The 22,660-nt window shown below is 41.2% G+C and overlaps 1 protein-coding gene across 12 annotated transcripts in view; it reads left to right on the forward strand.

Moving 5' to 3' along the window:
• The window catches only part of LOC102180829 (CAAX prenyl protease 2), a 90,670-nt gene that overhangs the window by 30,712 nt on the left and 37,298 nt on the right, over positions 1 to 22,660 (forward strand). For 5 of the 12 annotated variants that reach the window (XR_001917487.1, XM_018043118.1, XM_018043120.1 and 2 more), the window contains 2 exons: positions 8,490 to 8,599; positions 20,834 to 20,917. The exons of 2 other annotated variants lie outside the window; for them this stretch is intronic. Coding sequence is in view for 7 of the 10 variants with exons in the window: in XM_018043118.1 (XP_017898607.1) it covers positions 8,490 to 8,599; positions 20,834 to 20,917 (194 nt within the window). In the remaining 3 variants the exon portion in view is untranslated. Of the gene's footprint in view, positions 1 to 8,489; positions 8,600 to 20,833; positions 20,918 to 22,660 lie in introns of those variants that run through there. 5 more of the 12 variants (XM_018043123.1, XM_018043124.1, XM_018043125.1 and 2 more) reach the window with 2 other exon arrangements.

A 22,660-nucleotide genomic window follows, 5' to 3' on the forward strand; every position in this document is an offset into this window, starting at 1 on the left:
TCTTTGGGATTGAAATGAAAACTGACCTTTTCCAGTCCTGTGGCCACTGCTGAGTTTTCCAGATTTGCTGGCATATTGAGTGCAGCACTTTCACAGCATCATCTTTTAGGACTTGAAATAGCCCATCTGGAATTCCATCACCTTGACTACCTTGGTTTGCAGTAATGCTTCCTAAGGCCCACGTCACACTCCAGGATGTCTGGCTGAAGGTAACTGACCACCCATTGTGGTCACCTGCGCATGCATAGCCCAGCCCTTGGTCAAGGGCTCATGGAGAACACGGGGAACTTCCACACCAGCTTTTGGTACCCAATTCTGTGTAGCTCCTTCCTCTCCAGTGCCCTGCCTTGCAGATTTCAGGTACTCTCATAACCCTGAACTCTATTACCCGTCTCCTCAGCTTCATGAAACCACTGTGCTCTGCCTGAGCTCCAGGTCTGTCCTCCATGAGGAGGAAAATTTCCCCAGGCAGACATCCAGAGGTTCATCTCATGAGTTTCCCTTCTCTCAAGGGTCACAGTCCTGTGCTATTTATAGTCCAGTGCCTAGTGTATTTCCTCCAGGTTTACAGTAGTTTTTGGTGGGAGGACTTATTTGGTACTGTTATTTCATCATTGGAAGAAGTCCCAATATATGATTTTGATGTATGTTCACAGTGCCACCAGATTGAAAAATTTCTATCTACTTTTTCTTTAATAATTGAACAGGTGTATCAAGAGGTAGTTTGATGTTAATGATTATGTCATTCATTCCCCCCATGTCCTCTCCATCTTAGCAAAGTGGTGCAAATGTAAACTCAGTTTTTTAAAGGACATGCTGGTTTATTTAGTAGTTCTTTAAGCAAAGGCTTATGCAAAGAGTTGGACAACTGAACTGATGGAATAGAAACATTTTAAGTTTCTCATTCTTTAATGGTAGTTTGGCTCTCTAAAAGTCCAGATTCAAAGTTAATTTCCTTCAGATGTTTGAAAATAGTACTCAGTTATCCTCTGGCATCTGGCATTGTTGATGAGAAGTCTAACTCATGTTTCTTTTGGCTAATTTGATTCTCTTTTGTAGCTTTTAGGGTTTCCTCTTTATCCTTGTTATTCTGGGTTTCATTGTGATATGTTTAGCTGTGTGGTTCAGTCATTATTTATTCTGAAATTTTTTTAATTTTAATTTTTTTAGTGTTTTTGTCTTTTAAAGTTATTCTTAATGTCTTTTATCTTTTCCTTTTAATTGATACATAATTCACATGTCATAAAATATACCATTTTAAAGTGTACAATTTAGAGGTTTTAAGTATATGCACAAAGTTGTACAACTATCATTGCTATTCATAACATTACATTTTCATCATCCCTGAAAGAAATCCTGTACCCATTAGCAGTCATTCCTCTTACCCCTACCCCCTGTCCTTTGGCAAATACTAATCTACTTCCTGTCTTTATGGATTTGCCTATTTTAGATATTTCATATAAATAAAATAATATGTGGCCTTTTGTGTCTGTCTTAATGAAGCATAATGTTTTCAAGATTCATTCATGTTAGTATGTAGCATGTAATAGTACTTCATTTCTTCCTATGGCTGAATAATATTCCATGTTTTGTTAATCTCTTCAACATTGTTGGACATTTGGGTTGTTTCCACTTTTTCCTATTATGAGTCATGCTTCTACGAACTTTCAACTGCTGCTAAGTCACTTCAGTCATGTCCGACTCTGTGCAACCCCATAGACAGCAGCCCACCAGGCTCTGCTGTCCCTGGGATTCTCCAGTCAAGAACACTGGAGTGGGTTGCCATTTCCTTCTCCTTTTAAAATATGCTCTTTTAGAGTATCTGCCATCCATAGGGCTTTCATTTCAAACACTATCTTTAATTTCCAAGATTTCTAATAGAGTTTTTTGCCATTGCTTTCTGTTTAATATGGCAGTGTATTCTTATTTCATGACTTCTTTTTATATTTGAGGATATAAAATATAGGGCAACTATTTTCTTTTTAAAAATATTTACTTGTTTATTTTTGGCATGCTGGGTCTTTGTTGTTGCGCATGGACTTTCTCTAATTGTAGTGAGTGAGTGCTACTTTTTTTTTAAAATTTTAATTGGAGGCTAATTACTTTACAGTATTGTGGTGGTTTTTGCCATACATTCACATGAATCAGCCATGGGTGTACATGTGTTCCCCATCCTGAATCCCTCTCCCACCTCTCTCCCCATCCCACCCCTCTGAGTTATCCCAGTGCACCAGCCCTGAGCACCCTACCCTGTCTCATGCATCGAACCTGGACTGGCGATCTGTTTCACATATGATAATATACATGTTTCAATGCTGTTCTCTCAAATCATCCCACGCGAGGGCTATTTTTAACAAAAAGTCGTGGACTCTAGGGCACAAGGACTCAGTTGTTGTGGCTCATGGGCTTGGTTGCTCTGCAGCAAGTGGAATCTTCTTGGACAAGGGATCAAACCTATGTCCCTTGCAATGGCAGATGAACTCCTATCCACTATACCACCAGGCAAGTCCTAGAGCACTTATTTTAAAGTTCCTTTCAGGTTATTTTATTAATTCTGTTTCCTCTGGTATACGCTCTCTCTGTTGGTTGATATGTGTCATATTTTTCATGTTATTGGTCTTTGTTGGTTGGTAATTTTTAGTTAAGAGCTGATTGTTCATGATCCCTTTGTCCTGAACACATCCTACATTGCAGCCTTCCAGTAGGAGTTTCTCTGGATTGCTGAGCCCTTATCGGCAAGGGATATATCTTGGACTAAAACTTTGCTTAAGTGGCAAGATAAAAAAGCTCTTGTATCTTAATAGAATATACTGTTCTGAGTCTCATCTGCATTTACATTCCATGGCTCCAAGGCCCTTATTCTGCATCACTGATGCTGCTGCTAGCATCACTTGACTTGTAACCGACCCTCAGGTAGACGAGTACCAAATCTTTGGGTTTTGTTCATGTTTTGTTCCATCTGTGGCCGCTGTGGCTCTTGCTTTTAAACCTGTTGGTGTTGCAACATTGGCCCCATGTTTTTTTTCCAGTCCATGCCCCAAACATGGGACATCTCTTGTCCTTACTTACCACTGTGGACGGTCTCTCTTTTTCATTTCTGAAGATCGGGGAAGAATACAAAACAGAGTACAAAATGAAGTACAAATGTATACCTTGGAATACAAAACGAAGCAGGGCAAAGGCGAAGAGAATACACTGGTCATAGCAAACACCCTCTTCCAACAACACAAGAGACGACTCTACACATGGACATCACCAGATGGTCAGTATCAAAACCAGATTGATTCTGTTCTTTGTAGCCAAAGATGGAGAAGCTCTATATGGTCAGCAAAAACAAGATTGGGAGCTGACTGTGGCTCAGATCATGAATTCCTTATTGCAAAATTCAGACATAAATTGAAGAAAGTAGGGAAAACCACTAGGCCATTCAGGAATGACCTAAATCAAATCACTTATGATTATGTAGGGGAAATGACAAATAGATTCAAGGGATTAGATCTGATAGGCAGAGTGCCTGAAGAACTGTGTATGGAGATTTGTAACATTACACAGGAGGCAATGATCAAACCATCCCCAAGAAAAAGAAATGCAACAAGGCAAAATGGTTGTCTGAGGAGGCCTTACAAATAGCTGAGAAAAGAAGAGAAACTAAAGGCAAAGGAGAAAGGAAAGATATACCCATCTGAATGCAGCATTCCAAACAATAGCAAGAAGAGATAAGAAAGCCTTCCTAAGTGAACAATGCAGAGAAATAGAGGAAAGACTAGAGATCTCTTCAAGAAAATTAAAGATACCAAGGGAACATTTCATGCAAAGATGGGCACAATTAAGGACAGAAATGGTATGGACCTAATAGAAACAGAAGAGATTAAGAAGAGGTGGCAAGGATACAAAGAAGAACTATACAGAAAAGATGTGAATGACCCAGATAACCACAATGATGTGATCATTCACCTAGAGCCAGACATCTTGGAGCATGAAGTCAAGTGGGCCTTAGGAAGCATTACTACAAACAAAGCAGGTGGAGGTGATGGAATTCCAGCTGAGCTATTTCAAATCCTAAAAGATGATGCTCTTAAAGTGCTGCACTCAATATACCAGCAAGTTTGGAAAACTCAGCAGTGGCTACAGGACTGGAAAAGGTCAGTTTTCATTCCACTTCCAAAGAAGGACAATGCCAAAGAATGTTCAAACTACCGTACAATTGAGCTTATTTCACACGCTAACAAAGTAATGCTCAAAATTCTCCAAACCAGGCTTCAACCGTACGTGAAATGAGAACTTTCAGATGTTCAAGCTGGATTTAGAAAAGGTAGAGGAACCAGAGATCAAATTGCCAACATCCATTGGATCATAGAAAAAGCAAGGGAATTCCAGAAAAACATCTGCTTCATTGACTATGCTAAAGGCTTTGACTGTGTGGATCACAACAAACTGTGGAAAATTCTTAAAGAGATGAGAATACCAGACCACCTTACCTGTCTCCTGAGAAACCTGTATTTTGCTCAAGAAGCAACAGTTAGAACCAGACATGGAACAACAAGCTGGTTCAAATTGGGAAAAGAGTATGTCAAGGCTGTATATTGTCACCCTGCTTATTTAACTTATATGCAGAGTACATCATGTGAAATGCCAGGCTGGATGAATCACAAGCTGAAATCAAGATTGCCAGGAGAAATATCAACAATGTCAATATGCAGATGACACCACTGTAATGGCAGAAAGTGAAGAGGAACTAAAGAGCCTCTTGATGAAAGTGAAAGAGGAGAGTGAAAAAGGTAGCTTAAAACTCAACACTCAAAAAACTAAGATCATGGCATCCAGTCCCATCACTTCATAGCAAATAGATGGGTAAACAATGGAAACAGTGACAGACTTTATTTTCTTGGGCTCCAAAATCACTGCAGATGGTGACTGCAGCCATGAAAATTCAGGACTGATTTCCTTGAGGATTGACTGGTTTGATTAATAAAAATTGATTTCCCCCCAAATAGCTACTCATTCTTAAAGGAAATTGTTAAGATTTCTAGAGAATTCCAATTTATTGACAAAACTTTTCCTCATGTATCTACATTTGTTTTCCCCATTCTGTATTGTATTACTACTTTATAGGATTCAGGAAATTTTTTTCTTATTTTACAGAAAGATAATTGAATCACAGAAAAAAAAAAAAAAGGGCGTTGCTCTAGGTCAGAAAATCAGTCAGTGGTAAAACCAAGGACTGATGCAACTCATCCTGGTTTAGTGCCAACTTCATTAAACTTCAATGCAGCATAACCTTGCTGCCATATTATCTTGGGTTTTGTGACTGAATTGTCCTTGAAAAACAAACTAATGGCAAGAAAAATAGTACCCATTAAGATTGGTAGCTTCCCTGGTGGCTCAGAGGTTAAAGCGTCTGCCTTCAACGCGGGAGACCTGGGTTCGATCCCTGGGTCGGGAAGATCCCCTGGAGAAGGAAATGGCAACCCACTCCAGTATTTGGAGCCTGGTAGGCTACAGTCCACAGGGTCGCAAAGAGTCGGACATAACTGAGAGACTTCACCTTCAAGATCGGTAGCTAGAACTTGATCATGGTAAAGTTCATACTTTCTGAGATGGTTAAAACTTTATTAGATACATAGTATGAATGCTTTAGAAAAAAGTTGTGCCATTATTATAGGATATATTTTATTATTAAAATTTTAAAGTTGAATTCTTGTGTAGTATCAACATTGTCAGCCTCATTTATAAAGTAAAACTTGTAGAGACTGATATATCTTTATTCATATTTAATTTTCCATTTAACACTATTGTAGTTGGGGACTAAGGGAAGGCATTTTATAAAATGAGAAAATTTTTTTCCCCTTATAATATTACTGCCAGAGTACATAAAGTAGGAAAGATAGGGCATTCTTTGAGGTTCTGTTTGTTGACTATGATCCAGGACACGCTGATGCTTTGTGTAAAGAGTTCTAAATTGATGTATATAAATATACCAAGTAGTTAATTGACAATTAAATTAGCGAGAGTTTGCTTTTCTTTGTTAAAGACTACCTCTTAAAGGACAGACCATACAGTGTTAGATCAGTAACTGAGAGGGCCATTCTTGAATTTTTCTCCTTTAAGTTCTAAGTTAGCTCACTTACTGGATTTGTATTATTAAACAGTGATGTGAGAAATAGATTTAATGGCCTAGATCTGATAGACAGAGTGCCTGATGAACTATGGATGGAGGTTCGTGACATTGTGCAGGAGACAGGGATCAAGACCATCCCCATGCAAAAGAAATGCAAGAAATCAAAATGGCTGTCTGGGGAGGCCTTACAAATACCTGTGAAAAGAAGAGAGGCAAAAAACAAAGGAGAAAAGGAAAGATACAAGCATCTGAATGCAGAGTTCCAAAGAATAGCAAAGAAGAGATAAGAAAGCCTTCTTCAGCGATCAATGCAAAGAAATAGAGGGAAACAACAGAATGGGAACGACTAGAGATCTCTTCAAGAAAATCAGAGATACCAAGGGAACATTTCATGCAAAGATGGGCTCGATAAGGGACAGAAATGGTATGGACCTAACAGAAGCAGAAGATATTAAGAAGAGGTGGCAGGAATACACAGAAGAACTGTACAAAAAAGATCTTCACGACTCAAATAATTTTGATGGTGTGATCACTCACCTAGAGCCAGACATCCTGAAACGTGAAGTCAACTGGGCCTTAGAAAGCATCACTATGAACAAAGCTAGTGGGGGTGATCGAATTCCAGTTGAGCTATTTCAAATCCTGAAAGATGATGCTGTGAACGCTGCACTCAATATGCCAGCAAATATGGAAAACTCAGCAGTGGCCACAGGACTGGAAAAGGTCAGTTTTCATTCCAATCCCAAAGAAAGGCAATGCCAAAGAATGCTCAAGCTACTGCACAATTGCACTCATCTCACACGCTAGTTAAGTAATGCTCAAAATTCTCCAAGGCAGGCTTCAGCAATACGTGAACTGTGAAATTCCAGATGTTCAAGCTGGATTTAGAAAAGGCAGTGGAACCAGAGATCAAATTGCCAACATCCACAGGATCATGGAAAAAGCAAGAGCGTTCCAGAAAAACATCTATTTCTGCTTTATTGACTATGCCAAAGCCTCTGACTGTGTGGACCACGATAAACTGTGGAAAATTCGTAAAGAGATGGGAATACCAGGCCACCTGACCTGCCTCTTGAGAAACCTAAATGCAGGTCAGGAAGCAACAGTTAGAACTGGACATGGAACAAAAGACTGGTTCCAAACAGGAAAAGGAGTACATCAAGGCTGTATATTGTCACCTTCCTTATTTAACTTGTACGCAGAGTACATCATGAGAAACACTGGGCTGGAAGAAGCACAAGCTGGAATCAAGATTGCCGGGAGAAATATCAATAACCTCAGATATGCAGATGACACCACCCTTTTGGCAGAAAGTGAGGAAGAACTAAAGAGCCTCTTGATGAAAGTGAAAGTGGAGAGTGAAAAAGTTGGCTTAAAGCTCAGCATTCAGAAAACGAAGATCATGGCATCTGGTCCCATCACTTCATGGCAAATAGATGGGGAAACAGTGGAAACAGTGTCAGACTTCATTTTTTGGCACTCCAAAATCACTGCAGATGGTGATTGCAGAAATTAAAAGACGCTTACTCCTTGGAAGGAAAGTTATGACCAACCTAGATAGCATATTCAAAAGCAGAGACATTGCTTTGCCAACAAAGGTTCATCTAGTCAAGGCTATGTTTTTTCCATTGGTCATGTATGGATGTGAGAGTTGGACTGTGAAGAAAGCTGAGCGCCAAAGAATTGATGCTTTTGAACCATGGTGTTGGAGAAGACTTGAGAGTCCCTTGAACTGCAAGGAGCTACAACCAGTCCATTTGGAAGGACTGATGCTGAAGCTGGAACTCCAATACTTTGGCCACCTCATGCGGAGAGTTGACTCATTGGAAAAGACCTGATGCTGGGAGGGATTGGGGGCAGGAGGAAAAGGGGACAACAGAGGATGAGATGGCTGGATGGCATCAGCGACTTGATGGACATGAGTTTGGGTGAACTCCTGGAGTTGGTGATGGACAAGGAGGCCTGGCGTGCTGTGATTCATGGGGTCGCAAAGAGTTGGACACGACTGAGCAACTGAACTGAACTGATTTATTAAAAACTGTAAGACCATCAGTTAGAACTAGCAGCTCAGAAGATTTCTGGCATTGGATATGACCTGTGGAAATGAACTGAAAATACAAATTGATTTAGTGAATTTTCAATTGCTGTAAAATTGAAAACATGAGATTAAATGTCTTAACCCCGTAAAGTAATTCTAAATGTTCCTCAGTTTGCTGATTCATAGCCATTTCCAGTTGTATTTAAAATTCTGCAGATTATCTTGTCATCAGGGAAAAGCCTACTTGGTTCATCAGTTTAATGGACAACTCCAGTATCTCTGGTGCTTATCCAAACTGCTTGTTCTCTGTTGTTGCCATTTCTCCTCATACAGATATGCAATCCGTACTGCCTGGATTCTTTGCGAACCTGAATTGGACTTCAGAGGAGGCCGGCCATTCTCAGGACGCATCAGGGCTAAGACCCTTCCAGATGATTTTTGAGGCAAGTTTTGCTGTGGTTCTATAAATTAATGGTGTTTTGATTCTTATTTTTCTACAAATGTAATAACAGGAAAGAAAAGCTTAGGTCCTTTATAGAACAAAGTTGAAATAAGGCATTGGTTCCCAGACTTCCCTGAACAGATTTTAAATCACTTGGAAGCTTTGAAAATAGTGATGTTTGTGTTCTACTCTAAGAGGTTGTGATGTAATTGGTCTTGGGTGTTGGATTAGTCTGCTTGGGCTGCCATAAAAAAAAAATACCGTGTGTTGGGTGGCTTAAACAACAGAAACTTATTTTCTCATGCTTCTTCATGAAGTTAGAAGTCCAAGTTCAAGGTATCGTGTCACCATTTGCTCACATGATCTTTCCTCTGTACATATGTGGAGCGAGAGCTTTCTGGTGTCTCTTCCTCTTCTTACATAGACAGTCCTACCAGATTAGAGGTCTGCACTTATGACCTCATTTAACCTTATGACATCCCTAAGGCCCTGTCTCCAAATAAGTCAAAATGGTGGCTAAGGCTGCGACAGATGAATTTAGGGGAATACAATCCGGTCCATAAGAGGTGTGGCCTGGGCTTTGGAATATTTTTAGAATCCCGGATAATTCCTAATGTGCAGGTGAATTTGAGAACCACTGAAATAAACCATTGTTTGATTTTGGACCTCCTGAAGAAGAAAGCAAGAATGGATGCCCATTGCGGAACCTATTTAAATATTTTTATTAGGTTGGTTTAAAGATTTTTATTGATTTATTTGTAGCCCAGATTTGTGAGAGTGACAATTGAGTCCTCCATTCCCATTATCAATTCTCTGATCTTCCCTTTCTTTGAACTGGTGGAGACAAAGAATACATTAAACACTCTCCCCAAAAGCACGTGGGAGGCTGTTCTCCATGTTGGAACAATTATATCCTTCTTCTAAAAGGAAATGAACATGGTATCAGGACAGTAGATATCCCTGGATGTGCCATATCGTGTTTAGGGGAATGAAGGGTAAACAATTTGGAGCAGTTAATGGTTAGTCAAACAGAGGCAAAAGGAGGATGGGGCAGCAGAGGATGAGATGATTGACTAGCATCACTGACTCAATGGACATGTTGTTGTCCAGTCCCTCAGTCGTGTCCAACTCTTTGCAATCCCATGGACTGCAGCATTCCAGGTTTCTCTTTCCTTCACTTCCTCCTGGAGTTTGCTCAAACTCATGTCCATTGAGTCAGTGATGCCACCCAACCATCTCATCCTCTGTCACCCCCTTCTTCTCCTGCTTCCAGTCTTTCCCAGCATCAGGGTCTTTCTCAGTGAGTCAGTTCTTCCCATCAGATGACCAAAGTATTGGAGCTTCAGCATCAGTCCTTCCAATGTATATTCAGGCTTGATTTCCTCTAGGATTGACTGGGTTGATCTCCTTGCTGTCCAAGAGACTCTCAAGAGTCTTCTCCAGCACCACAGTTCAAAAGCATCAGCTCAGCCTTTTTTATGGTCCAACTCTCACATACATACATGACTGCTGGAAAAACCATTGCTTTGCCTATATGGACCTTTGTTGGCAAAGTGATGTCTCTGCTTTTTCGCACACTGTATAGATTTGTCATAGCTCTTCTTCGAAGGAGCTTTTAATTTCTCTTAATTTCATGGCTGCAGTCACCATCTGCAGTGGTTTTGGAGCGCAAGAAAATAAAGTCTATGTTTCCCCATCTATTTGCCATGAAGTGATGGGACTGGATGCCATGATCTTTGTTTTTTTGAATATTGAGTTTTAAGTCACCTTTGTCACTCCCTTTCACTTTCATCAAGAGGCTCTTTAGTCCCTTTTCACTTTCTGCCATTAGGGTGGTGGTATCTGCATATCTGAGGTTGTTGGTATTTCTCCTGGCAGTCTTGATTCCAGTTTGTGATTCATCCAGCCCCGCATTTCATGTGATATCCTCTGCCTGTAAGTTAAATAAGCAGGATGACAACAGACAGTCTTGACATACTCCTTTCCCAGTTTGAACCAGTCCATTGTTCCATGTCTGGTTCTAACTGTTGCTTCTTGACCCAAATACAGGTTTCTCAGGAGACAGGTAAGGTGGTCTGGTATTCCCATCTCTTTAAGAATTTTCCACAGTTTGTTGTGATTTAGCATAGTCTTTAGCATAGTCAATGAAGCAGAAGTAGATGTTTTTCTGGAATTCCCTTGCTCTCTCCATGTTCCAAAGGATGTTGGCAGTTTGATCTCTGATTCCTCTGCCTTTTCTAAATCCAGCTTGTACATCTAGAAGTTCTCAGTTCATGTACTGTTGAAGCCTAGCTTGAAGGATTTTGAGCATTACCTTGCTAGCATGTGAAATGAGCACAATTGTACGGTAGTTCAAACATTCTTGGGTTTCCCTTGTGACTCAGGTGGTGAAGAATCTGCCTGCAATGCAGGAGACCTGGGTTCGATCCCTGGGTTGGGATGATCCCCTGGAGAAGGTAAAGGCTACCGCTCCAGTATTCTGACTTGGAGAATTCCATGGACTGTATAGTCCATGGGGTGGCAGAGTCAGGGACTTTCACTGTCACTTTTGCTTGAACATTCTTTGGCATTGTCCTTCTTTGGGAGTGGAATGAAAACCGACCTTTTCAGTCCAGTGGCCACTGCTTAGTTTTCCAAACTTGCTAGCATATTGAGTGTAGCACTTTAGCAGTGTCATCTTTTAGGATCTGAAATATCTCAGCTGGAATTCCATCACCTCCACTAGCTTTGTTTGTAGTAATGCTTCCTAAGGCCTGCTTGACCTCACACTGCAGATGAATGACCACACCATTGTAGTCATCCAGGTCATTAAGACCTTTTCTGTACCGTTCTTCTGTGTTTTCTTGCCACCTCTTAATATCTTCTGCTTCTGTTAAGTCCTTGATGTTTCTATCCTTTTTTGTGCCCATATTTGCATGAAATATTCCCTTGGTATCTGTAATTTTCTTGAAGAGATCCCTCGTCTTTCCCATTCTATTGTTTTCCTCTATTTCTTTGCACTGTTCACTTAGGAAGGCTTTTTATCTCTCCTTGCTATTCTTTGGAACTCTGCATTCAGATGAGTATATCTTTTTCTTTCTCCTTTGCATTTTGATTCTCTTCTTTTCTCGGCTATTTGTAAGGCCCCCTCAGAAAACTACTTTGCCTTATTGCATTTCTTGAATCTGAGCAAATTCTGGGAGATAGTGGAGGACAGAGGAACCTGGCATGATGCAGTCCATGGGGTTGCAAAGAATCGGAGAGGACTTAATGACTGAAGAAGGGCAACAATAGTTATAAAACTATTATTGTCAGTTCAGTTCAGTTCAGTCGCTCAGTCGTGTCCGACTCTCTGCGACCCCATGAATTGCAGCACGCCAGGCCTCCCTGTCCATCACCATCTCCCGGAGTTCACCCAGACTCACATCCATCGAGTCCGTGATGCCATCCAGCCATCTTATCCTCGGTCATTCCCTTCTCCTCCTGCCCCCAATCCCTCCCAGCATCAGAGTCTTTTCCAATGAGTCAACTCTCCGCATGAGGTGGCCAAAGTACTGGAGTTTCAGCTTTAGCATCATTCCCTCCAAAGAAATCCCAGGGTTGATCTCTTTCAGAATGGACTGGTTGGATCTCCTTGCAGTCCAAGGGACTCTCAAGAGTCTTCTCCAACACCACAGTTCAAAAACATCAATTCTTCGGCGCTCAGCCTTCTTCACAGTCCAACTCTCACATCCATACATGACCACTGGAAAAACCATAGCCTTGACTCGTGGGACCTTAGTCGGCAAAGTAATGTCTCTGCTTTTGAATATGCTATCTAGGTTGGTCATAACTTTCCTTCCAAGGAGTAAGCATCTTTTAATTTCATGGCTGCTATCACCATCTGCAGTGATTTTGGAGCCCCCAAAATAAAGTCTGACACTGTTTCCACTGTTTCCTCATCTATTTGCCATGAAGTGATGGGACCAGATGCTATGATCTTCGTTTTCTGAATGTTGAGCTTTAGGCCAACTTTTTCGCTCTCCTCTTTCACTTTCATCAAGAGGCTTTTTAGTTCCTCTTCACTTTCTGCCATAAGGGTGGTGTCATCTGCATATCTGAGGCTATTGGTATTTCTCCCGGCAGTCTTGATTCCAGCTTTTGTTTCTTCCAGTCCAGTGTTTCTCATGATGTACTCTGCATATAAGTTAAATAAGCAGGGGGACAATATACAGCCTTGACGTACTCCTTTTCCTATTTGGAACCAGTCTGTTGTTCCATGTCCAGTTCTAACTGTTGCTTCCTGACCTGCATACAGATTTCTCAAGAGGCAGGTCAGGTGGCCTGGTATTCCCATCTCTTTCAGAATTTTCCACAGTTTATTGTGATCCACACAGTCAAAGGCTTTGGCATAGTCAATAAAGCAGGAATAGATGTTTTTCTGGAACGCTCTTGCTTTTTCCATGATCCAGTGGATGTTGGCAATTTGATCTCTGGTTCCACTGCCTTTTCTAAAACCAGCTTGAACATCAGGGAGTTCACGGTTCATGTATTGCTGAAGCCTGGCTTGGAGAATTTTCAGCATTACTTTACTAGCATGTGAGATGAGTGCAATTGTGCGGTAGTTTGAGCATTCTTTGGCATTGCCTTTCTTTGGGATTGGAATGAAAACTGACCTTTTCCAGTCCTGTGGCCACTGCTGAGTTTTCCATATTTGCTGGCATATTGAGTGCAGCACTTTCACAGCATCATCTTTCAGGATTTGAAACAGCTCAATTGGAATTCCATCACCTCCAGTAGCTTTGTTCGTAGTGATGCTTTCTAAGGCCCAGTTGACTTCACATTCCAAGATGTCTAGATTAGTGATCACATCATCATGATTATCTGGGTTGTGAAGATCTTTTTTGTACAGTTCTTCTGTGTGTTCTTGCCACCTCTTCTTAATATCTTCTGCTTCTGTTAGGTCCATACCATTTCTGTCCCTTATCGAGCCCATCTTTGCATGAAATGTTCCCTTGGTATCTCTGATTTTCTTGAAGAGATCTCTAGTCTTTCCCAATCTGTTGTTTTCCTCTATTTCTTTGCATTGATCGCTGAAGAAGGCTTTCTTATCTCTTCTTGCTATTCTTTGGAACTCTGCTTTTAGATGCCTATATCTTTCCTTTCCTCCTTTGCTTTTAGCCTCTCTTCTCTTCACAGGTATTTGTAAGGCCTCCCCAGACAGCCATTTTGCTTTTTTGCATTTCTTTTCCATGGGGATGGTCTTGATCCCTGTCTCCTGCACAGTGTCACGAACTTCATTCCATAGTTCATTAGGCACTCTGTCTATCAGATCTAGGCCCTTAAATCTATTTCTCACTTCCACTGTATAATCATAAGGGATTTGATTTAGGTCATACCTGAATGGTCTAGCGGTTTTCCCTACTTCCTTCAAGTTAAGTCTGAATTTGGCAATAAGGAGCTCATGATCTGAGCCACAGTCAGCTCCTGGTCTTGTTTTTGTTGACTGTATAGAGCTTTTCCATCTTTGGCTGCATAGAATATAATCAATCTGATTTTGGTGTTAACCGTCTGGTGATGTCCATGTGTAGAGTCTTCTCTTGTGTTGTTGGAAGAGAGTGTTTGCTATGACCAGTGCATTTTCTTGGCAAAACTCTATTAGTCTTTGCCCTGCTTCATTCCACATTCCAATGCCAAATTTGCCTGTTACTCCAGGTGTTTCTTGACTTCCTACTTTTGCGTTCCAGTCCTCTATAATGAAAAGGACATCTTTTTTGGGTGTTAGTTCTAAAAGGTCTTGTAGGTCTTCATAAAACCGTTCAACTTCAGCTTCTTCAGCATTACTGGTTGGGGCATAGACTTGGATAACTGTGATATTGAATGGTTTGCCTTGGAGATGAACAGAGATCATTCTGTCATTTTGAGATTGCATCCAAGTACTGCATTTCGGACTCTTTTGTTGACTATGATGGCTACTCCATTTCGTCTGAGGGATTCCTGCCCACAGTAGTAGATATAATGGTCATCTGAGTTAAATTCACCCATTCCAGTCCATTTTAGTTCTCTGATTCCTAGAATGTCGACGTTCACCCTTGCCATCTCTTGTTTGACCACTTCCAATTTGCCTTGATTCATGGACCTGACATTCCAGGTTCCTATGCAATATTGCTCTTTACAGCATCGGATCTTGCTTCTATCACCAGTCACATCCACAACTGGGTATTGTTTTTGCTTTGGCTCCATCCCTTCGTTCTTTCTGTAGTTATTTCTCCTCTGATCTCCAGTAGCATATTGGGCACCTAATGACCTGGGGAGTTCCTCTTTTGGTATCCTATCATATTGCCTTTTCATACTGTTCATGGGGTTCTCAAGGCAAGAATACTGAAGTGGCTTGCCATTCCCTTCTCCAGTGGACCACTTTCTGTCAGACCTCTCCACCATGACCCGCCCGTCTTGGGTTGCCCCGCAGGCATGGCTTGGTTTCATTGAGTTAGACAAGGCTGTGGTCCTAGTGTGATTAGATTGACTAGTTTTCTGTGAGTATGGTTTCAGTGTGTCTGCCCTCTGATGCCCTCTTGCAACACCTACCATCTTACTTGGGTTTCTCTTACCTTGGACGTGGGGGTATCTCTTCACGGCTGCTCCAGCAAGGCACAGCCGCTGCTCCTTACCTTGGATGAGGTGTATCTCCTTACTACCACCGTTCCTGACCTTTAATGTGGGATAGCTCCTCTAGGCCCTCCTCCTGCGCAGCCACCACTCCTAGGGTTGCTCCTCTCGGCTGCGGGCCCTGGCCTCGGGCATGAGGTGGCTTCTCCCAGCTGCTGCCCCTGGCCTCGGGCGTGAGGTGGCTTCTCCCGGCCGCCCCTGACCTCAGACGTGGGGTGTCTCCTCCCGGCCACCCCGACCTCGGACACAGGGTGTCTCCTCCCGGCCGCCACTGGCCTCGGACGTGGGGTATCTCCTCCTGGCTGCCGCCCTGACCTCGGGAGCAGGGTGTCTCCTCTCGGCCACCCCTGACCTGACCTGTCAGGTAGCGGAAAAAAAAAAACAAAACCAAAAGCCACTTGATTCCAGTGAACCAAGGAAAACAGTGCTGGAAAAGGAAATCATGTGTTTTACTCAGTCTGAACAAAAAGTGATAATTCTTAGACCTAGCATATGTATTATTTAAGCCTCCTGACAACTCTATGAAGTGGCTAGGACAAGAATTTCAGAGAATTTGACTGTCTTTCCCAAGGTCATTCCATAGTTAAGTGACAGAATCTGAATCAAAGTCTGACTCATATTGATCAGTGCTATTTCAATATTTATTCATTCCGTTAGATACCTCTGTTTGTTCACTATAGCTTCACTGTCCTAGAAAGAGTCGCAAGATGTTACTTGATCCCAAGGAACTTGCAATCTAGGAATATCAAGGAAATGATAGATAAGTAAACAAATAATTACAATACAGTGTAATAGAGATATTTTCTGGGTGTAAGGAGTTCAGAGATGAAAGAATAAAAAATTATCATCAGAGTGATAAAATTTCTTTCTTTTTTTTCCCTATTGCAAAAGCAGTGTTTCTCTCAAGAAAGTCAAAGTGTACATTGAGAGCACAGATAATTTGACTTAATCAGGGTGCATGTCTGGGTTCATATCTTTCCACATCAGAGTGGGACGTTTCAGTTTAAGGTTTCTAGAATGGTACACCTCCAGTCTGGCTGTGGAAATTGGTGATTGGAAATAAGTAGAGGTCAAGGTCACTGGAGTTGAGGAGGTCAGAGAATTTTGGAACTAAGTTCTCACTTAGACTGGTCATCTGCTTGGATGTGGAAGTCAACCAAGATGATGACAGGACTTAGAGTACAGAGGACAGTTGCGCTTAGTGCCAGTTAATCAGTCGGTGGGGAGAAGTAAGAGTAGTATAACCTCAGAGGACCAAGGATTCCTGAAAGCATTTGTTCTGTTCTGTCTCATTGTCTTCGATACTGTGCAGCTTTTAGACAGATACTAGAATGAAGAGAATGGGGAGAGGAAAAGGGGAGGTCGTGAAAAGATTTCATCATACGTGTATACTTCAGGTGGGGAGAAGGGTCAGGTAGCAAGGTTTACAGCAAAGGCTGGTGAATGGAGACATCTGTGAAAAGGCGGCAACAAGTGATCCACTGCTTTGGGCATGTGGGGAAAGCTAATTCCAGGGAAGACTGAGGGAAAACTTCATTTAAGAAAGATGCTGGACTTCCCTGGTGGTCCAGTGGTGAAAACGCTGCACTTCCAGTGCTCCCACTGCAGGGGCCGTGCATTGAATCCCTGGTCTGGAAACTGAGATCCCACATGCACATGTGCCAGGTGGTCAAAAAAAAGGTTGCTGGGTTTTGTGTTTGTGCTCAGTCCTGCACCTTGGAGTCTATTAGGCTGGGTAATACGTCCTTCCAAAAACAATTTGATTTTGCACGGTCTTGACAGATTTATCCATTTTTGTATTCATTTTTGTTATAATAGTAAATGATACAATGACTAGATATATATATATATATAGACATAAAAACATATCTATCTCTGTTTCTCTTATTATCCATCATCTGAGTACTTACCTATTTAAGCAAAGAAAGAGACACTGACTGACATTCTCTTATAAAGTCATATAGAGCCCATAACTGCATCAGTTCAGTTCAGTCACTCAGTCGTGTCCGACTCTTTGCCACCCCATGAATCACAGCACGCCAGGCCTCCCTGTCCATCACCAACTCCCGGAGTTCACTCAAACTCATGTCCATCGAGTCGGTGATGCCATCCAACCATCTCATCCTCGGTCGTCCCCTTCTCCTCCTGCCCCCAATCCCTCCCAGCATCAGGGTCTTTTCCAATGAGTCAACTCTTCGCATGAGGTGGCCAAAGTACTGGAGTTTCAGCTTCAGCATCAGTCCTTCCAATGAACACCCAGGACTGGTCTCCTTTAGGATGGACTGGTTGGATCTCCTTGCAGTCCAAGGGACTCTCAAGAGTCTTCTCCAACACCACAGTTCAAAAACATCAATTCTTCAGCACTCAGCCTTCTTCACAGTCCAACTCTCACATCAATACATGACCACTGGAAAAACCATAGCCTTGACTAGAAGGACCTTTGCTGGCAAAGTAGTATCTCGGCTTTTCAACATGCTATCTAGGTTGGTCATAACTTTCCTTCCAAGGAGTAAGTGTCTTTTTAATTTCATGGCTGCTATCACCATCTGCAGTGATTTTGGAGCCCCCCAAAATAAAGTCTGACACTGTTTCCACTGTTTCCCCATCTATTTGCCATGAAGTGATGGGACCAGATGCCATGATCTTTGTTTTCTGAATGTTGAGCTTTAAGCCAACTTTTTCACTCTCCATTTTCACTTTCATCAAGAGGCTTTTTAGTTCCTCTTCACTTTCTGCCATAAGGGTGGTGTCATCTGCATATCTGAGGTTATTGGTATTTCTCCCGGCAGTCTTGATTCCAGCTTGTGTTTCTTCCAGTCCAGTGTTTCTCATGATGTACTCTGCATATAAGTTAAATAATCAGGGGGACAATATACAGCCTTGATGTACTCCTTTTCCTGTTTGGAACTAGTCTGTTGTTCCATGTCCAGTTCTAACTGTTGCTTCCTGACCTGCATTTAGGTTTCTCAAGAGGCAGGTCAGGTGGTCTGGCATTCCCATCTCGTTCAGAATTTTCCGCAGTTTATTGTGATAAGTGTATATTTAAAAATATAAAATACCTCCCATAATCTATCATATGATTAGACTTGTCATTTAAGGGTAATGACTGAAACATGACTCAGTGGTAATTTCTGCTGCCCAGGACTGGCAGCATATGTTTTTTCCTGATAACATATAAGTTCACTGTTTCTGAGGCACATTAGGCCTGGGGTACTGGCTGTAAAAGACTGTGTAGTGTCTCTTCCTCCCTCCTCCCATCTCTCTTTCTCTCAATAATTTATGAGTAGGTCTTAAAAGGAGCTATTTGTTTTGTGTTAACTATCCTCTGCTGACCTGACATTATTTCACTTTATATTCTCAGTCTGGATTAGGTGCCAGTCATTCCTGTGTATTTTTTTAGCTTGTCTTATATGTTTAAATCATAAAGCTTCTTCACGTTATCACATAAATTATTTATTTCATCTTTCTCTTCTACTTAAGTGTAACCTCTTCAAATTTAGAGATGGTTTTACTTATCTCTATAAACTTAGGCACATAATAAACATTAAGTATTTTATCAATGAATACATACATATACATATTCAGTAATCATATGTAAGCACTGCCCATAAGGTTCCATAAGAAATAATGATAGATTACATAATATCTGATTCAGATAGCTATGTACAGAAAATGAGCTTTCTTGGAGAGGTAGCATTGTATAGTGAATGGTGGGCTTTGGAGTTCTCAGATCTAGGTTTGACTCCCAATTCTGTCAGTTAATTAGCTACGTGTGACCTTGGACAAATTAATTAGCTTCTTTAGTCTCATTATCCTCACCCATGAAATGGGGATATCTTCTACTTGTATGTAAACTGCTTGGGATGTAGCAGGTGTTCAGTAAATGATAGTTCCCATCATTATTAATTGTAGACCCTCCCTGGTAGCTTTTCAAGGAACTTTCACTTGTTTGGTTGCCTTACTGCTAGATATAATTAAGCCCTTTATATGATACACGCTATAATCACTAAGGTTACAGAAGTTTGAAACTGTTCCAAGAAGTTGTTTTTGAAGTGTTAAGTATGGAAAATGCTTTAAAGAGACCATTGCTTTTCTGCATTTGAACATTTTATAATAAACATTTTAAAAACAAGGATATGACTGTGGTATGTATGCTACAGTTAGTGTTTAACTACTGCTACTTACACGTTAATAATCCCAGATTTGTTTACAGATTTTCTAATAATCCCCATCCATTTTTCTAATATTTTCAAATATTTTTATAATATTATTCTAATCATCCCCACCCATTGCACAGTTATTGATCTTTTTTTCAGTGAACTTATAACAAAGCATTATAGTAGTTTATTCTTCTTTATTAGCTATTTGCATGTTTTTTTCTTTATTGTGTTGAGATTTTGAGATCTGGGACCTTTTTTCTCCTTTAATATGTACCTAGTATATGAGTCTGTATTATCTGAGCCACTAATAAAAACTTACTGATTTCTGACTCTATTTCCTCTTCTTTAACTTATCTAGTTTTTAGGAGATACCTTCTAACTATGGTTTTAAGGACATTATATTAAATGTAAAGAGCTTCCCTGATAGCTCAGTTGGTAAAGAATTCGCCTGCAATGCAGGAGACCCCAGTTCAATTCCTGGGTCAGGAAGATCTTCTGGAGAAGGGATAGGATACCCTCTCCAGTGTTCTTGGGCTTCCCTTGTGGCTCAGCTGGTAAAGAATCCTCCTGCAATGTGGGAGATCCGAATTCGATCACTGGGTTGTAGTACAGGAAAGTGGTTAAACCTAAAGCTTTCGAGCCAGATCAGCAAGAACTTGGCAAGGTTGTTTAATCTCTTTGAATCTTTTTGTTTTTTTTAATGGAGGGCTTCCCTTGTGGCTCAATCCATCTTCTATGCATGGGAGACCTGGGTTCAATCTCGCTTTCATTCACTTTCATAGAACACAGACCTTCTTACTTTTGAGCTTCTGCTTTACAGCTTTTCCTTAAAAATAAATGTTTGGATGAACAGATTAAGGTTTAAAAATAGGTTCTCTTTAATGTCTGCTCCTTTGACTCCATTGAGATTCTTTGGTTTTTAAAATTTTATATATTTATTTTTGGCTGTGCTGAGTTTTCATTGCTGATATGGGCTTCTCTCTAGTAGTGGCAAGCAAGAGCTACTCTCTAGTTGTGGTGCGTGGGCTAATTGGCGGTGACTTCTGTTGGAGTGGAGTGCAGGCTCTAAAGCACATGAGCTTCAGGAGTGGCAGTGCCTGGGCTCTAGAGCACAGGCTCAGCAGTCATGGTGCTCGGGCTTATTTGCTCCATGGCCTGTGGGATATTCCCGGATCAGGGATTGAACCCATTTCTTCTGCATTGGCAGGTGGATTCTTTACCACTGAGCCTCCAGGAAAGCCCCACTGAAATTCTTAATACAGATTGACCCTTATTAGGATAGTAGACTTAAGCTAGGATTACTCTTCTCAGCTCCAATCTAAATTACTTTTTTCCCCCTGGATGTCTGAAAAGCTTTCTGAGGTGTAGTTAGTTTTATAAGAAGAAATATAATTTAATTCATTTGTGCCCTTGAGTTTGTGCTTATATGGTGGATGTTTTTGTTATAGGCTGATGTAAAGCCCAGGACTTTGATGACAGATAGTCTGGTTATAAAGAATTTTTTACGCAAAATCATCACTGTGCCCCCCAAGGTAAGCGGTTCTTTTTGCACAATAATGACTCTCTTGTTTAAGTCATGTGTTTTTAAAAGACCTCTACTCTGTAGGGCATGGGAGCATCTCATTGGTTCTCTTTCTTTTTATGACAGTGATTAAAAGTTTTAATATTGAATTGGTTTGGTTCCTGTATCTCTAAGGCAGGCTTGGTATTGGCCATGTGACATCTTTGAGAGCCTGTGGATATAGAGAGAACTTTGTTTTAGATTCATATTTTCACTGCCTTAGTGTTTTATTGTATCACTTTGAATACCTCGTTTCCCTCCTCTGTGCTTCTTTTTTCTTTTAAACCTGGATAATAAACTGCTGATTATCTCCTTCTTTTCTAAAGTGCCTATAAGAGTAAATAAGGAAATTCTGACTTTAAACTCAGGAGAGCTAAAGTTTTTGTTATTACCTGTAGTTAGAAATGCTTATAAAGTCACAGCAATAAAGTGTGCTGTGTAACTTCCCCTGTTTTTCTTGCAGGTTTCCTCCTATTTCTGTCTTAAGCAAGATTCAGTATTTATTTTTAGCCAATCTCTAGTCCAAGTGTTCACCTCATATTCATTCATTCAGCTCTCCCAGTACCCCTTGTGGAGTAGGTTTTATCATCATCATTCCCATTTTACAGCCCAGGAAACTGTGGCACAGATGTTAAATAACTTGCAGAGCCACAATTTGAAAGGAGACAGTCTGGCTCTAGAGTCTCTTATTACTCATGATATTATGGAGAAAGAAAAAATATAGGTTGAAGGTAGAAAATAATTACAACAGTAAAGTAAACTGGAGGGAGAACATAAGAGTCTGATGGGGATAGGAGAAGAAAAAACAAAGAAAAAAGCATGGAGTTTCCATATATGAAAACAATGGAAGCAATAGAGAGAGAAACGGATAGCTCTTTAAGAAGGGGAGAAGAGAAACATTAGGAGAACAGTAGAGGACAAAGGGTAATATTTCCTCATCAGTTCAGTTCAATTTAGTCGCTCAGTCGTGTCCGACTCTTTGCGACACCATGAATCACAGCACGCCAGGCCTCCCTGTCCATCACCAACTCCCAGAGTTCACTCAGACTCGCGTCCGTCAAGTCAGTGATGCCATCCAGCCATCTCACCTCGGTCGTCCCCTTCTCCTCCTGCCCCCAATCCCTCCCAGCATCAGGGTCTTTTCCAATGAGTCAACTCTTTGCATGAGGTGGCCAAAGTACTGGAGTTTCAGCTTTAGCATCATTCCCTCCAAAGAAATCCCAGGGTTGATCTCTTTCAGAATGGACTGGTTGGATCTCCTTGCAGTCCAAGGGACTCTCAAGAGTCTTCTCCAACACCACAGTTCAAAAACATCAATTCTTCGGCGCTCAGCCTTCTTCACAGTCCAACTCTCACATCCATACATGACCACAGGAAAAACCATAGCCTTGACTCGTGGGACCTTAGTCGGCAAAGTAATGTCTCTGCTTTTGAATATGCTATCTAGGTTGGTCATAACTTTCCTTCCAAGGAGTAAGCGTCTTTTAATTTCATGGCTGCAGTCACCATCTGCAGTGATTTTGGAGCCCCCCAAAATAAAGTCTGACACTGTTTCCACTGTTTCCTCATCTATTTGCCATGAAGTGATGGGACCGGATGCCATGATCTTCGTTTTCTGAATGTTGAGCTTTAAGCCAACTTTTTCACTCTCCACTTTCACTTTCATCAAGAGGCTTTTTAGTTCCTCTTCACTTTCTGCCATAAGGGTGGTGTC

Source organism: Capra hircus, chromosome 29, assembly GCF_001704415.2.
Source record: "Capra hircus breed San Clemente chromosome 29, ASM170441v1, whole genome shotgun sequence".
NCBI classification, from domain to species: Eukaryota; Metazoa; Chordata; class Mammalia; order Artiodactyla; family Bovidae; genus Capra; species Capra hircus.